The following is a 17,898-nucleotide window of genomic DNA, read 5'->3' as shown; positions in this document are numbered from 1 at the left end:
GTAATGAGCAGTCTGTCAATGATCATTGTTTGACAATGATCAAGGACATAGAGGAGCTTCAGAAGCTCGGTATGAACATGGACAAGGAACTGCAGGTGGATCTGATTCTCCGATCTCTTTCTGATTCATATGGACAGTTCATTATGAACTACCATATGAATAAGATTGATGCCACTTTGTCAAAGTTATTGAATATGTTGGTGACTGCAGAGGGCACCTTGAAGAGTTCAAGGGGTATGTTCTGGCTGTGGAGCGGGCTTCCTCCAAAAGGAAGTCTTCTTTCAAGAAGAAGAAAAAGCCCGTAAAGAAGTAGAAGAACGAGGCCAAGCCCAAGAAACTGGTTCTGAAGAAGGCCGACGATAAAGAAAAATATTTTTATTGCAACGTCGAAGGCCACTGGAGAAGAAACTGTCTGGCCTACCTGGCGACTGTCAAGAATAGAAAGAAGGATGGACCTTCTGAAGGTACATCTGAGTTGCTTATTATTGAAACTAATCTAATGATTTTCTCTTCTTCTAGTTAAGTTCTTGATTCTGGTTCAAGTGCTCATTTGTACACTTCAATGTAGGGTCTTGAAGAAGTTAGGGGGCTGAGAGAAGGTGAAATCACTCTCCGAGTCGGTAATAGAGCAAGGATTGCTGCTGTCGCCGTCGGAACCTATCCTCTGCGACTACCATTAGGATTTAGTTTGCTTTTGAAAGACTGTTACTATATATCTATATTAGTAAAAATTTGATTTCTATCTCTGTGCTAGCATAGGATAATTATAATTTTTATTTTAATAAAGACGTGTTCTATTTATTTTAGAAATAAACTTATGGCATGTACTTTTTTGATTGACGGTCTTTATCATTTGCATACGGATGCAAGTATATATATTAATGAGCAAATAATGAATGCCATAAGACTACGAAATGAGATAGATGATAGATGATAGACAAACAAGAAGTAAGAACCACTGTGGCATTTATAAGGAACAGGATTATGATCGCCACCGCAGTCCTAGGATACTTCAACACACTTCAACTTCAAGCAGTGAAAGAAATTAAAGGCTCCGAAAATATATTTTTGTCATTGTTTTATGTATTTCTGTGAGATTGTATTTGAATATACGTGTTTAATATCTAAAGATGAACTAAATTATGTGTTTAAGTTGTATTGTGTGATAATATTGTGTTTAAAATATATTTTTTATTAAATGAATGGCTATCATATTTCTTACTTTTTAATACATTTGTGATAATATCATTATTTTAGATTCATTAGCATATTATGGCTTACGATCCGCGGCATCCCAATCCTCGAGACAGCAGTATTCTTATATTGCAGGAGCACCATCGATCACGGACTATTTTAGATGACGGCGTAAGTATTCCAATCCTACTCTTACTATTTAAATTTTTTTTTGAAAAGTCATATATATTATCTAATTATTATATCTTATTGCAGGAGCCCAGACACTTTCGTCTACGACGATCCGATGCTAACTTCTGGAGGACAGAAGACATCCCACATAGAGTGCTGGATTATTTACGATATCTTAGATTCTATGGAGTATATCGGATTGATCGTATACAGATGGACGTTGGTCTTATTACTGCTTTGCTTGAGAGATGACGTCCAGAGACACATACATTTTATCTTCCATTTGGTGAGGTGACCATCACTTTACAGGATGTCAGCATCCTTACTGGACTACCAGTTGATGGCGATCCAGTTATCGGAGTTGATCCCATGCTTACCATTCTGGAGTGGCAGGCTTTGTGCTTGCGATTGCTAGGGTTTGAGCCCGATGTCTAGTTTTTCGATCATTCACGACTCAAGATTGAGTGTTTGGATGATCGTTATCGATATTTTCATATTGAGGATGATGTACCAGAGGAGATGGTGCAGCAGTATGTTAGGGTCAGATGCTGCGGTTGTTAGATGGTGTCCTGTTACCCGATACTTCATCAAATAAGATAAAGTTGATATTTTTGCCATTATTAAAGGATTTAGACTTCACTCGTAGACTCAGTTGGGGCAGTGCAGTACTAGCTTGCCTGTACAGAGCTATGTGTCGGGGTTCTTATGCTGATCAAAGCAAGATTGGTGGTTATCTTGTATTATTACATATGTGTGAATTAAAAATTTTTATTTTTAATATTCAATTATAGTTCACATTGGGTATATCATGTATGATTTTTTTAAATTTACAAATTTGCGTATGAAAGCATATGCCGACTATCAGTTCATTACGACGATAGTTGCTCGAGATGCCATCAAAGCAGCATGATCCTGACGTTCCATTCAGACTAGACGGATCATTGGGATATAGGTATAAAAATATTTTTTTTTACTTGAAACTTACTGTTTTAAATTCGATAAAATTTATTTAACATGAGTAGATTGTGAAATAGATGGAACGTTGCATTCAACATTCATCACGTATCGATGAGAGTGGTACTGGTTTATAGGTGCCAGTTAGATACATTAGTTGAGACATATATATGGATAAAATTAATTTTTTTACAAATATCATTTTACAGTATTCATAATCTATTAAAATTTTATCTAACTATTTTTTTATTTTAACTCTATCATTTTTGTGAGAGCCATATACAGATGAGATATTGGCTATATTGCCGCAGATGTGTACAGTTGAACATGACATATGGACTGCTAGGGTGCCACTTAGTTGTTTTGATATGGTAGAGTGGCATCTTTCTGATCGTGTCCTGCAGCTGTTTGGTCAGATTCAGGGCATCCCAGAGCAGTTTGATACCAGTTAGAGACTTCATCGTATTGATCGACGAGGGAGAGCTCATATTGACTGGCGTATCAGACATACAGAGTACATCGATATTTGGGATGCACGTCGAGATCATATTGTTCATGGTGATCCCATCTTGAGAGGTCGTTCATATACCGAGGACTACATGGCTTGATTTTTTAGCATTACAGTGCGAGTCATTGGACAGCCTCGGTATGCAGTTCCTGATACGAGAGCGAGAGTTCTGCTGTGCGTCTTTTGGTAAGAGTATGAAAATTAGTTTATGTTGTTTGTGTTATATTTTTATTTTATATTTTACAGTATATTGACTATTTTATTTTTATTATATAGACTGATTCTATGTCGGTCTTGTGTTGGACACTCGTCATGCTTTATCTACGACTGATGAGGACGAACGAATTCGGATACTACGTGAGATAGAGAGAACAAGTTTCGAAATATTGGTGGCGATTGGTGTTGACCCATATAGCTGTGCGCCTTGGTATGGAGCAGCCGATGCACCAGATATGAGATATACGCCGTCACCATATGTTTCACATATGCCATCACCGTATATTCCGCAGATGTCATCACTAGATGCTGCACAGATGCCACTGCCTTTTGATCCATAGATGGCAGACCTTCTTCTTCCTACATCCTCCAGATGACATCATCGGATACCAGTTGGCCACATGAGTATGACACTTTCTTTTCAGGCCCATCCATGTATCCAGATGAGAAGGTTGAGGGGGTCGCTCAGTCCGTAGATGATCCGACAGCATCATTTATTCTTGAGAGTATGACTAGCAGATCTCCACTGATATAGGGGAGGAGCCATCACAGCAGGAGCAGGAGCAAGAGCAGCCGTTGAGGACCTTCCTGAGAAGGTCCAAGCGACCACAGGCACCACGACATCCTTATGGGACTTAGTATTTTTTTGATTTGTACTTAGTATTTTTAAAATTTTTATTGTACTATTTTTTGTACACTTGATATTTTTATTCTATTTTATATTATTAATTATTAATTTTATTCTATATTATTTAATTTCAAGTGATCGGATATTATGCTGTGGATATGGATACAAATACTCTCATGTGTCTCAGAATATTAGGAGAGAAAAAGTTATGCTAAAAGGACTATAGAAATTATAATGTAAACAATAATAATATATCGGATAATTTAATTATATATCTTAAAATATCTAAAAATAAGCTAAATCAGACAAGTCGGTGGGGAACTATCAAAGTTCAAGTCAATTTTTTGATATATGAGATGAATCGGACCGTACTGATACATCTCAATCTGGTACAGGCACGAACAGCTACGTACGGTGCAGTATGGACCCATATAAGATGGTAAGATTTTGGTATAATTTTAAATTCAAAATATAATTTTTATTTTTTTATTTTTTTATTTTTTATTTTTTATTTTTTGATATTTTTTAATTTTTTTAATTTTTTAAGATATATTTTTTGGGATATTTTTTAAAAAATTTTAATTTTAAAAGGAGATTGTAATTTGAAATGATGATTTTTATTTGAATTAAAATTAATATTTTTTTAAAAAAATTAAAATTAAAATTTTTATATTTTTCTCATTTTTTTTCTATTTCTATTTTTTTTTAAGGTATTTTTTTGGGATTTTTTTTAACAAAATTAATTTTAAAAAGAGATTGTAATTTGAAATTATGATTTTAATTTAAATTAAATTAAATTTTTATTTTTTTTAAATTAAGAATTATAATTTTTATTTTTTTTCAATTCAATTCTTTTCCCTTTTTTTCTTTTTTTATGGTGTTTTTTATTTTTTTTACACCAATTTTTTTTCAGATATTTTTTTAAAAAAATAATTTGAAATGGAGATAATAATTTGAAATGATATTTTTTATTTGAATTAAACTTAAAATTTTAATTTTTTTTAAAATTACAATTTACAATTTTTATTTCTTTTCCCATTTCTTTCCCTTTTTTCACTTTTTTATGGCATTTCTTTTTTTTTATTTTTTTCAATTCAAATTAAAATTTTAATTTTCTTTATAATTTCAAATTATAATTTTTTTCTATTTTTACCATTTTTTCTATTTTTATGGTATTTTTTTAGATATTTTTTCCCTTTGTTTGGAATATTTAAAAAAAATTAATTTAAATGGAGAAAGTAATTTGAAATGATATTTTTTATTTGAATTAAAATTAAAATTTTATTTTTTTAAATTTAAAATTATAATTTTTATTTTTTTTTATTTTTTTCCTTTTTTATGGTATTTTTTATTTTGAAAGTTTTTTTAGATATTTTTTAAAAAAAATTAATTTGAAATGGGGAAAGTAATTTGAAATGATGTTTTTTATTTGAATTAAAATTAATTTTTATTTTTTTCTCATTTCTTTCTGATTTTTCCTTTTTTATGATATTTTTTATTTTTTTAGTTTTTTAAGATTTTTTTGATATTTTTTTAAAAAAATAATTTTAAATGGGAAAATAATTTTAAATTATATTTTTTATTTGAATTAAAATTAAAATTTTATTTTTTAAATTTAAAATTATTATTTTTATTTTTTCTCATTTTTTCCTTCTTTTATGATATTTTTTTAAAAAAATAATTTGAAAAGGGGATTGTAATTTGAAATAATGATTTTATTTGAATTAAAATTAAAATTTTTATTTGAATTAAAATTAAAATTAAAATTTCAATTTTTTTTTGGTATTTTTTATTTTTTTTACACCAATTTTTTAAAATATTTTTTTAAAAAAATAATTTAAAATGGAGATACTAATTTGAAATGATGATTTTTATTTTAATCAAAATTATATTTTTTATTTTTTTATAAATTTAAAATTTTAATTTCAATTTTTTTCAATTTTTTCTCTTTTTTTTGGGAAAAAAATGAAATCGCCAAATGAAATGATGTTTTAAATTATTTTTTTTTCATCGTCTATATGAAAAATAAGAGGAAAAAGATGGGTGATGTGGCATCATAAAATACCATTTTGAATGGTGTTTTATCCTGTTTGCATCATTTTGATAAATAAGTTAAAAATTAAGTTATTTTTATAAATAATTTTTTTTTAAATTAATTAGATAAAGTACTTCTACCTGGCGTGTTGGGTATCCCACCCCCAGGTGTGGTCAAGGTGAACTCCGAGGGCTCGGCAACGAAGTCCTTTGCAGGAGCTGGCTTTATCATCAGAACCACTAGGGTCAAAGTCTCACATGCTGGTTCCCATGCCATACAGTCAAACACTAGGAGCGGCTTGGGAGGGCTTCAAAGGCTTCAAGATAGCCTATTTCTTACTCCGAGCACCATGAATTTGGATAAAGGCAAACTGTAATTCATTGGGCTGATCAAACCGCGGACATAATCATGCAGCATAATCCTCTTCTTGAGGACATACGGCCTCTCTCAAAATCTCTAACGGCTCTTCCATGCACCACGCTTTTATAAAAGCCGATAAACCTGTTTTTTTGGCTCGCTGGTTGATGGAGAACAATCCACTCCTTCGGGACATATGGGCTCCCTCAAAAACTCTACAGCACTTCCATGCACCACGCTTTTATAAAAAGCCTAAAGACCAGTTGATTGGCTCCCTGGTTGAGGAAGGAACGTTGCCTTTGAACACCCTTCCATTACATCTGGATATATCCTTTTCGTCATTACAGGTTGCACTTCTTGTAGTTTCGTAAGACATTGAGATTTCAACCACCAGCTCACACCCCCCACCCCGGGCCAACCAAACCAACCAACCCCCCCACCCCCAACCCTCCTTCCCGTTGTTCCCCTTTTTTCTTTTCGATTGGTTGGTTTCTTCTTCTTCTTCTTTTTAACACCCTTCCATTATATCTGAATATATCTTTTTCATCATTACAGCTTGCACTTCTTGTAGTTTTGTAAGACATTGAGATTTCAACCACCAGCTGACACCCCGAACAACCACCCCCACCCCCCCCCCCCGCCCCCCACCACTTCTCACGTCCACCCAAAAAAGAAAAAGAAAAAAAAAAAAGAAAAAAGGAAGAAGAAGAAGAAGAAACCAACCAATCGAAAAGAAAAAAGGGGAACAACCTCTTCGCAATCCTCCTTAAAGGTGGGGGGGGACATAAAAGAACGCATCGCCTCCAGTCGGACACATGCAGATTCAGAGAGCAGAACTCTCTCATAATAGTACCAGGTGTATTCGGTGTAACAACTTGGACACGCCACCGGTCAAAAATTCGCCCCTTATGATAAGATACAACACTACATCCGCGCATAGAACATAAGAGGGATGATAAGCTACCAAAAGGAACAATGATAGATGCCGCCGATTCTAGAGCTGAGCACAAAATTGACGCTGAGAACAACTTCTTACATGAAAACACTTCAGGAGATTTTTTAGATACAAAAGCTTCTAAAAAAAAAAAATTAATAATACAGAAGCTCCTCTGTAACGAATGTGTACATCATTGTGTATACTTCCAAAGAATATGGACCAGTATCACAGTCAGATTGCTCCCTCCCTGAAAGAATATTGAATGAATATTTGTATAAAGGCATGTCTGGTGGTGGTAGAAATGACCACGAATTCAAGTAGGTGTTTTGTTTTGAGAAGTCAACCAGCATAGAAGGCCCACTCACGCGATGATTGCATACATAGACATATGCTGAACATGCATAAACCCGAAATAGTTTAGGAGATGGAAAACAACATGGAGGCTATAAGCAACCAAACATGCAAAAACAAATTTTGGATAAAAAAAAAAGCCCCGACCTTAGATCAATAACTGGGCTGTTACTGGTAACCGCATACGGAAAAAAATGGAATTCAAGCAAAGAAGAGAATTTCTTCCTAAGAAAAGTGGTTTTTCTGATAATAAAGGAGTTAGAGTGAGTTGATTTATGCAATGATAAAATTTAAGGAAATTTTCTCTTTAAGAAAGGTGGTTTTTCTGATAATAAAGGATTTTTAGTTTATATGTGTGCAATCATGTCCCTTCCAGTATCAAGGGATCCTGGTAAAAATACCCAAGAAAAGATCATGGGGATAAAATAACCAAATGTTGCAAAATAAACCTGCCTTAAGTGGAAGTACCTTGCCAAAGCTGCTATATATATTTCAAAGGAATGACAACATCAAGATTTCTTGAGACTTGCCACCCTTTAGGATAAACCAGATTTCTAGCTTCCAAGTGAAGATGCCAATTCATGATCCTTGAGCAATTATTTGGCAGGCCTTCCATTTGACTTTCATCTTCAATTATCTGTTCTATAAATGTTGTTTCCTGCAAATATTCAAATCACTAAATTAAATGTCAATTTGTTAAGAAGATGGCAGGACATGAAAGGTATCAGCTGTGAATACTGGAGTCCAAGATCTGAACCAGCAAGTCGAGCAATTTGAATACAACTGACATGAAACTAGTCATGTGTGTCAAAAACTTGTAACGTTAATGAACATTCGGATAGTGCATGAGGACAACCCTCTCAACAAAAGAAGCTATTTCTAGTCTAATCTATGCATATAGTTTATACATCCAATCAACATAAGCAAGAAACACTTCATTTTAATGCATACCAGAGCTGAGGCAGGCTCAAGCAAAATTTATGAATTGCTTGGTCTAAATTCTGCTTATTAACAGCCTTACAACCACTAGGTATTAGATGCATTTATTTTCTATAGCGATTTAACATGCTATATTTCTTGTTTTCTTTTTAATTCTAAAATGAACCTCAAAAATGATATCAAACACTTCCATGATTATTCATATTATTCAATTGTTGGAGCAAATGTGCTATAGCATACAGACATATATGCACGCTAGACATTAAGGATCTGATCATCAAAGGGGTAGGAATAAGGATAGGGCTTTGGAAAACACGCTTGCAAATCAAGGTTCATGAAACCAGGTTTTAAGATTGGCAGGTCCTGGTTATGGTATTAGGTGGTTTTAATCCAAGGGGAAAGAGATATTATGTAAAGAATACAAAAAAAAGAAAAAAAAGAAAAAGAAAAAAAGAAAGAAAAGAAGAAGCAAAATAGAACCACTGAACAGACATAACTTTTAGTCATTTTTGTTCAAAAATATTTATAAAATACAAAGTCGCTAAAAATTGTTAAAACTTAAAAGTAAAAGAAAATTATAAAATCTTAACAAAAGTAATACAAGTAAAATCGTATTAGACATCGTTCATAGTATTGGTGATATCTAACATATAATGCTGTGGTTGCGTGAGGTACCTTAGTAACATCTACAATGGCTGATCTTTACGTGCTAAGCCTATTGTCCAAGAATTGAAAATCAAAACTATAACATAAGATTAAATATCAATGACTAAGAATAAATACAAAGGCGTATATAGTTAGCATCTCAAGTGTCACATATCACATCATATAAACATATGAATGCTAAGTATCATGTATGAATACAAGTGACTATCTATCCACTATCATCAATAGGAGATTCCACTTGCCCATACACCAATATATGTCGTTTACCTTTCTATTAAAAAAAAAAAAAAACATACAACGGCAACTTTTTTAAAACTTCTGCAATATTTCTACAGATCTAGGGATTAGAAAACACATAATTTTGCTTGTTACTATAGAAATTTAGGTAACCTATGTTTACTGAATTTCTAAAAAAGAAAAATGATAACTTATTTTTCATTGTTTTCAATAGAATTTGTTGCCTGTATTTATGGTTTTCATGAAATGTAAGACAGTTGGCTGCTAAAACAAATTAATTGTTTGAAAATTTCTTATCTTTTTCTTATATTCCTTGGAACCTTACAGTGAAATGCTTCCAAATCTTCCCAATATACAAGATTCCGATTCACTCACGCAAAAATGCTCCGTGGTCCTCATATGTATCACACTTCCAACAGGTTGCCTTTATACAAACCCATAATTGATGAAGAAAAGAACCCAAAAATGAGGCTAATAGTCTACATGTATACTAATCTTTAATCAGAACTAGTTAGTTTCAACTGAAATTCTGAATACAATATAAAAACTAGGTTTAGATTTGGCTAGAGCATAGGTCTCACTAAATTACGAAAGAGATTCTATAGAACTTGTATAAAACAAAGGACAAACTTATGTTGGGATGAATATTAGAGACGGACTAGCAAGGCCAATCTCAACTAATAGGATAATGCTTAAACTTGCTGTGCTTAGGACTGGCAAAATATGACCCGAGCTGCCAATCCGACCCGTGTTCGATCCACCATAAACAGGTTTGGATTTCGGCTAAACGGATTTGGGTCATAAACGAGTTGATCCGTTTATGACCCGTTTAATAAGTGGGTCGGATTTGGATTTTAGATATCTGATCCGTTTAACCCATTTAACCCGTTTAATATTCAGGTCGGGTTAAATCAGATAACTCATTTAACTTGTTTAACCTATTTCTGATCCGTTTAACCCGACCTGTTTAACCTGTTTAACCCATTTAAGATCCATTTAACCTGTTTAAAAGCTGTTTAACCTATTTCTGACCTATTTAACCCGACCTGTTTAACCTGTTTAACCCATTTAACCTGTTTAACCCATTTAACCTAATTTGACCTATTTAATAAACAGGTTAAACGAGTCGGGTCGGGTTACCTGTTTAATAAACAGGTCAGATTCAAGTTTGAATTTTTGACCCGTTTAATAAACAGATCGGATTTGGATTGATGATTTTCTGATCCGACCCGACCTGATTGCCACCCCTAGCTGTGCTACTATTCATCTCAGGTTGATGATACCGAACTCCAAAATGGGGTACATTGCCATTTTTTAACAATAAAATGAATATTGTTTACTAGTAAAAGAAAGGAACGTTAAAACAAAAGGTCCAACACATAAAGCACAAACTACAAGAGTCTAACAACAAGGTGCTAAAAAGATCTCCAACAGAAAATAGAAAACCTGGAATCAACTCATCATCAAATGAGTGACGAACAAATGACAACATCAACAAAGAAACAGAAAAGCAAGAAAGAAGCAACCACGAAAGATGGCCTAGGAGAGAGCACAAGGTTGTAAGGGAATAACATATGTTCTTGCGGGGGGGTGGGAGGAAATCCTAGAATCACTTGGCAGAAGATGACCATGCAACATACAACACTAAAGTGGCATCCAAGAGAGCAGCAATTATTTTCTTCCTATGGTTTTGGCTAACATACTTAGATGGTGTTGGATAATGTGATATTAGAATATCAAGGCACCTTTGTAAGATGTCTGCATATTCTATAATTGTACTTCAAAAGTAGGGGTGCACATGTATTTGGGTCAACCCAATAACCAAATTGGACTATTATTGTTGGGTTGGTTTTGTTTTGGATTCTGATGAGGATTGGGTTGGTTCCATTCTGATTATCTGAAACCCGATTGGATCGGTTTGGGTTCGGGTTGAGTGGCTGGGTAACCTGACCCAATCCGCTCCACATATAATATACATATCATATATAGTATATATAGTATACATAAAATATATTGCACATATGGTATATTGTGTATTAAACATTTGGATGATCAATGTGTCATTTGCGACTCGCTTTCCCATTTTCTTTAGTCTTTACCATCTATTTTTGCAGTTTGGTATGTATAAGACATATTTATGGCTATTAATGAACATAGAATTTTAAATTAAACTATTAATTATATTTTGAATAAAATTAATGGTTTAACTTTCTCTTTAAACTTTTGGATAATCCAATAACCAACTTGAACCAATCCAATCTTGATCGAATCGAGTTGGGTTGGTTCCAATATTGATTGTTTCGATTCTGGTTCCAAAAATTGAGAACCGATTGGGATTGTGCTAGTTCCAGATTAGCCTCTTAACCTGAACCAACCTAAGCCATGTGCCCCCTAATCAAAAAAGCATTGGGGTAAATTTCTAGATACGTATAAGAATCCTATGTGAGTTTTAGGTGGATAAGTAGAAACCTATTACAGTAATAAAATGGATTTTCTTCTGAGAAGAGGGATTCTGAAACTTGAACAAAACAACATTATGTTAAACTAACTTTCTTCAGAACGTTTTCAATTCAAATTAATGGGACCATAGTTCCTACAGGCTCCTGCGACCTAGGTGCCCAACCTAGCCTTGCTTGCCTAAGCAAGGCTCACAAAACCTGCCGTTCAGGCACTTGCTTGGCTTTTTTGGCACCCACCCTGGGTTCAGGTGCTCGTCTGGCCCATCCTAGCCCAGGCCACCTGAGTCTAACCTATTGATTTGAAACAAGCGAGCCCAAGCTTAACCAATGTAATCTGAAATAGATCAACTTAAGGGAGAACAAGTTCTTCTCCAGTTCTGCTGTCCCTCTGTTCTCCAAGCCTAGCCCTTAAAGCATCTCTCCACTCTCCATCTTGGGTGTTTGAATGGGAGGTAGCTACATTGGACATACTCAAACAGCAACGAGAGGCAATTGGCGAGGATACAAGAGTCCTGAAAGTAAATCAGCCTCTCTTCCTCTTTCTTCCTTGGCACTTTTTTCCTCATGAGTGGAATGCTCTAACGGAGTATATCCTCTGTTACAAAGGCCTTTTGTTATATATTTCTCTGTTTTTATGATCTGAATTTTGCTCTGTTTTAGTACTTCCTCAATGGCAACTGTTTAAATTAATCATATCTGCACATGAGTTTAAATTGATCGATTGTCATCTTTAGTTTTTTCTGTGGGATTTGAATTCATATGCCCTTCCAGTTAAAAAAAATGTATGCAATACAATCTGAGTTAAGACAAAAATATGTTATGGTCTACATCAGCACAAATAAACAAACTGTAAAAAAGTAGAAAGCTTTATTTAGTGGAACTCATGTGTTGTTCGTTAGCAATGTACCCTAGAGTCATCAGAGATGGATAATTTATTGTAGACAATGCAAATCTTGGTCAACAATTAAAATATATAAGTATAAATCATTTTTTGAATTTTGTACAAAGTTGTCCCCTAGGCAGTTGCCTAATCGCCTAGTCCATCGCCTAGGCTATATAAGAGTCTATTGCATGGGATAGTCTAGGCTATCTGACAACTATGGTAGGTCCTCTAATCACTTATCTAAAACTTGAAAGTTAATGGCATCTTTGGCAAATAGAAACACATTTTTCTACTTATATTTTGGTAGGAGGGGTATAAGGATGAATTACATTTTTTTTTAAAAAAAAAAAAAGAAAAAGGTTCTTGGGAAGAGGAACAAATTAAATTTGATTGCTTGTAACATTATGATACCCCGTTCAAACAAAGAAGAGCCAACATGTACCTCCTCAATTATAATGCATCCACATTTCAGATGTAAATTAAAATTAGAAAGAAGACATTCAACTTCTCAAGCAGGCTAGAAAATGTAGGAATGCTAAAAATGAACAAGGAAATGAATAATGAAGACAAGTCCAAAAATATTCTCAAAATAAATTGTTTAGACAAGTTCAAAAATATTATATTATATTTTTGGACTTGTTGAGCTTGACATCCAACAAGTTTCATGCTTTGGCTCTCATGTCTGACCATGCAATACAGAAAGAAATACATTAAATTATGAGATTCTTTGAGATTTAGCCTGTATAAAAGTTTTTCCCCCATAATTTCAACGTACTCCATCTAAAATTATTCAACCTATACCGCAAGATCTGGTTCCCCTACAAGAGTGAAGTTGTATTCTACCAACACCTCAGCCAGATAGAAGAATTGATTTACCGAGGGAATTCAATGGTCTTTGCTATTGACTTATATATACGATAACACCTGTTAGACTGCCTTTTTTCCCAAAGTTGCTTTCACTGTGCATCATAGATATATAACAAAAATAAGTAGCATCTTATCTCATAAACATAATAGGCCTCTATTTCATACTAATAATGTTACCAGTCAATATCAGGTCATTTGTACATCCCAAAAGTTTTTCAATTTTCCATATAAACAAAATGCACCTTTCTAGAAGTTACACACAATCCATGAACTTAAAAATACAAAAAGGAAACGAATAGCATAGCATGTGAAACATAACAGACCTGTGATTCCCCATATTCATCTATTGTTGAAAAAGGAATCTAGCACTATTGTGCATGCCATAATTATTGGAAAAAGGAAAATCGCAAAGTTCAGGCAGACTAGCATTTTTCAGCTACTATCAGTTCTTTTGACACATAAACTAATGACTTTGTCAGCTTGCACAAGAGTATTTTAACGCTCAATTAAAGGCAGATCTAATAGCTGATTAAGCACTTTTAAGCTCAAGATCACATAAATTGAATATTCTAATACACGACTTTTCAGTCGTTCTTGTTAGAATACTAGATTTGATTAAAAGATTACCAAGAAAATTTGGCTACCTACACCGTTGAATTATATGAAAAATGACTACAAATGAGAGAGAATGCTCAGGATTTCTCATCAATGGAACTAGACTCAACTTTACAATCTCCATAAGCAATTAACTCTTCAAAGTGAATTATGATTTGCTGTTGAATGACATTTTGCAGGTGTATATATAAAATCTTGTCATTACAGGACTAGACAACTCTTCCAGATCCAGCCTTGTTGATAAAGAGAGGGTGATGCAAAGAAAAGCTCTATCAGTTGACAATCTATGTCAACTTGTCAAGAAAGTCAAGAGGTATTGCTGTTTCTTCATCAAAATGGACAAAAATAGACCAATTTAAAATTTGTATAAATGTAGGGAAAATATGTTTCTTTCCCTTTTTTTTCATTTTTAATGTATCCTTTATGATTTACACCTGTAAGGTCTAATACACAGTGTATTAACAAGTGATTGAAAAACTACGAAAATATTTTTTCCTAAAAGAGAGAGAGACATAAGTCATACCTGAAAACCCTCCTTTATTGTGTCTAGTTGCCTGATGGCTTTTGAGGTTCGGCGGTGCCACCTTCTCGGGTCCCACAGTATCGTGCTGTTGAATGCAAATCCTGACATGTCAACATGAAATCTTCGAAGTCTCTTGCTTTTCTCATTTGTGTGCCAACCAATCACTTGACTTCCATTGCATACTGGGCCTTCTAGTATTGCCTTATTTTTGCTTTTAGCAAGCATTGCAACAGGCCAAGTGCCAAATCTCCTTCAAACAACATGTAGATCAATTCTATAAATTGAAGGACAAGTAAATGGAAGCAGACACAGCTACCTTTCTCATAATTGAAGGGCTTCAGGTGGATCCGTTAAAGACACAAAAAATCATTAATATTTTTTTTTTGACCATGGACAAATTAGAATAGCTCAATACGGATGAACAGAATAGGCACATTTTGAACATTTAACATACATGACTCTTGATTCTTATAGAATTCCTGTAGACTACAAATCCTCTTAAATATGCATCATTGTCTCCAAACCCAAATAATAGGTCATATGCATATCTATACTAATTATTACTCATAAGGTATTCCAATATTTCTTGTATAATTGTAGCAAGTGTAATGATATATATACCATTATGTACCTTGAGATTGCATCGTAATGCATCGATAAATAGGTTTCAGGAAATAGAGGAAATGCATTGTGCTATTGAAGTCCCGACATGGCATATAGCATGTAACAGGAATAATTAAACTATGTTACTTATAGCAGATACCAAACTTTGTATTTCTAGAAGACATTCCCCTTCTCAAGTTTAAGGTTTGCTGACATAAGTGAAACTACCAATGGGAGCTTTTGTTTTTGTCCTTTAAAAGGGAGAAGAGTTTTAAAGTTTTAATTGCCCACATACATATGTATGCATTGGTTTATCATCGGCAATGATGCTGAAGTGTCTGGCTATGAGTGAGAACAAGTTTCAGGATTTTGATCTAAATTAATACATGAAAATCAAGGAAGATTTAAATAGAAAGAAATGAGAAAGGATTTGAGGTAGCTCAGATAATCAACCCCACCTAAGAATGTGCAGAAGCAAGCAATAATTACTTTCACAACCAGATAAACATGGGTTCAAGCTTGCACGAGATTTTGGGCACCAAAGGAGTGAATAATGTCAATCATGTTTGAGCTAGTCATGTACTTGCACAAGACATACACCGCCAAAACATACAGGCACCAACATTAAAAGATATCATATCTTCAAAGATGATAACAGGGCATGTGAGGATAAACAAGTACCCTTTTCTTCATATTAGACACTTCTGATTGCTTAGATTTTGAATTTGACTCTTCGAAAGCAATTTCAATTGAGCTAAACACAGAGTGCTCATACTAAAATACATAACCTGAACATAAGTACCTTCTGAGGGATTCAATCTAAACATCATTGGACTTCAAACTAACATTATATTGAATATGAAATCCGCAGCAAACAATAACAGGCTTAAATTTATAAAATGAGTTCTAGGACAAGATGCAAAGAGGATAATATAGGCAAAAAGCTCAGGATCAACGAACAAATGTCAGAAAGCAGGATGTGCAAGAGAGCACGTTTAGCTTCTTGTACACATTAACAATTGTGGTGTATATCTGCGTGCCAATTGTGCATCATTTCATTTTTCACTGGAACATGTGATGCTTCAACATACATAGTAATTATACAGCACCAGCCCTCCACATTCATAAGGAAAATGCCCGCCATCACCTAAACCCTAGGAAAGAAGTACCACATGACCGTATGAATAGCTATCCCTTTCACTATGTCAGTTTGTGGTGTCAGCACGCCGCTTGCAAGTCCTACAAGTCTAGTGATTTCAAAATGAACTGGAAAAGATATAACAGGACCATCAAACTAAGGAATGCATCAAATGGTAATTCGAACCCACGGATTAGGATGTAGATGAAAGATCATCACGTAGACTCACCTGATGTCCCTCATGTGGTCGAACAGCTCGAGCGAGTAGATGTTGTCGTCGTCGGCAAAGTACACGATACCATCGAGACGGTGCCGCTCGATGTGCTCGAGCGCCGTGTTCCGCTGGTGGACGCCTCGGTCCTTAATGTCGGTGGAGTTCTTCAAGCAGACCAGATGGCGGTACATGACTCCCGTCCTCCTGAGGATCTGGGCCGTCTCCATGGAGGCGGCGTTCATCTCCACCACGATCCAGAGAAGGGGCGGCGGCACGAGCCTCAGAGTCTGGCCCAGCCGGTTGAGGTAATAGGCCTGGAGGGCGCGGTTGTAGGTCGGGGTGACAACGATGAGGAGCTTTCCGAGGGACCGCGGATCGGGCTCGCCAGGGCCTTCCTCCTCGTTCTTGGCCTCGAGCTCGACGGTGACGAGGCCCTCCGGCCGCACGATCTCGATCTCCCAAGGCGTCGAGCGGACGAGGGCGGCGAGATCCCGGCGGGGGGGCCCGCCGTCGTTGTCGAAGGAGAAGTCATGGGGGCGGAGGCCGGAGTCGTCGAGGTCGGCGAAGGGGGAGAGGCCCAGCAAAAAGCCGAGGAGTAAGAAGAGGAGGAAGCGGAGGAGGGGCCGCCGCCAGGAGGAGCGGTGGCCTGCCGTGCGGGAGTGCCGCGGGAGGTAGGCGCCCATCATCAGAAGGCGGCGGAAAGGGGATGGCGGCGGCGGCGGCGGCGGGGAGAGGAGGCCCGGGCGGTAGGCGGAGGAGGAGCGGCGGATCGAGGCCATGGCTGGTTCGGTGGAAGCATCAAGAAAACGATCGATAGCTGGAGCTGCTGGTGGTGGTGGCCAATATTATAAATCTTAAGCCACAAAAGATAGTTCGGTGAGGAGATTCCTTGCAAATTTTTATTCTCGGACACCTGGGATGAGGATGGCTATGAAGTATGAATATTATGGAGACAGAAAAAGAAATCGGCTCCAGTCCTCTTCTTCTGCAGATAAATAGATAGATGGTTGGCTTTCCCTTTTTTTCTTTTTTTTCCCCGGCTTTCCACGAGAGAGGGTAATGCTTTGGTTGCTGCCGGGGCTCGGGGTGGGACTTTTGGGAGGATGGCTGGAAGGGGAGTACCTGGTCGCCGAAAGGGCGGCCGGGTCTTGATGCCGGTGCGCGGTTTGGTGTGTAGTCCAGCGGATATCTTTTATTTCCGCAGCGGGAAGCCCACACAATACAAGGAGGACTTGGGTCAAAACCCCTCCAGCACGACTTTTGGAAGTACTACGAGCACCGAATTACTCGTGGCGGAGCTCCACGCAAGCAAATCGGGCACCGAGGCTGATAGAACTGAAAAATTATTGGTTGGAATGGTTATGCCTTATATCATCTAATAATAATTAATATATTATTTATTA

General features: G+C 35.8%; 1 protein-coding gene across 1 annotated transcript; it reads right to left on the bottom strand.

The window, feature by feature from the left end:
• Nucleotides 1-7,075: 7,075 nt before the first annotated feature.
• Nucleotides 7,076-17,683, bottom strand: LOC105034553 (probable beta-1,4-xylosyltransferase IRX9H). The gene is made up of 4 exons (XM_010909767.4): nucleotides 16,511-17,683; nucleotides 14,541-14,790; nucleotides 7,820-8,009; nucleotides 7,076-7,391 (listed from the first exon to the last, which is right to left on the bottom strand). The coding sequence occupies exons 1-3, from the start codon at nucleotides 17,272-17,274 to the stop codon at nucleotides 7,833-7,835; spliced, it is 1,191 nt and encodes a 396-aa protein (XP_010908069.2). The 5' UTR covers nucleotides 17,275-17,683; the 3' UTR covers nucleotides 7,076-7,391; nucleotides 7,820-7,832.
• Between the last annotated feature and the right edge of the window lie 215 nt (nucleotides 17,684-17,898).

The sequence above is a fragment of the Elaeis guineensis genome, chromosome 4 (genome assembly GCF_000442705.2).
Source record: "Elaeis guineensis isolate ETL-2024a chromosome 4, EG11, whole genome shotgun sequence".
Taxonomy (NCBI): Eukaryota; Viridiplantae; Streptophyta; class Magnoliopsida; order Arecales; family Arecaceae; genus Elaeis; species Elaeis guineensis.
The sequence above is the reverse complement of the archived record's forward strand: the minus strand, read 5'-3'. Positions and strand labels throughout refer to the sequence as shown.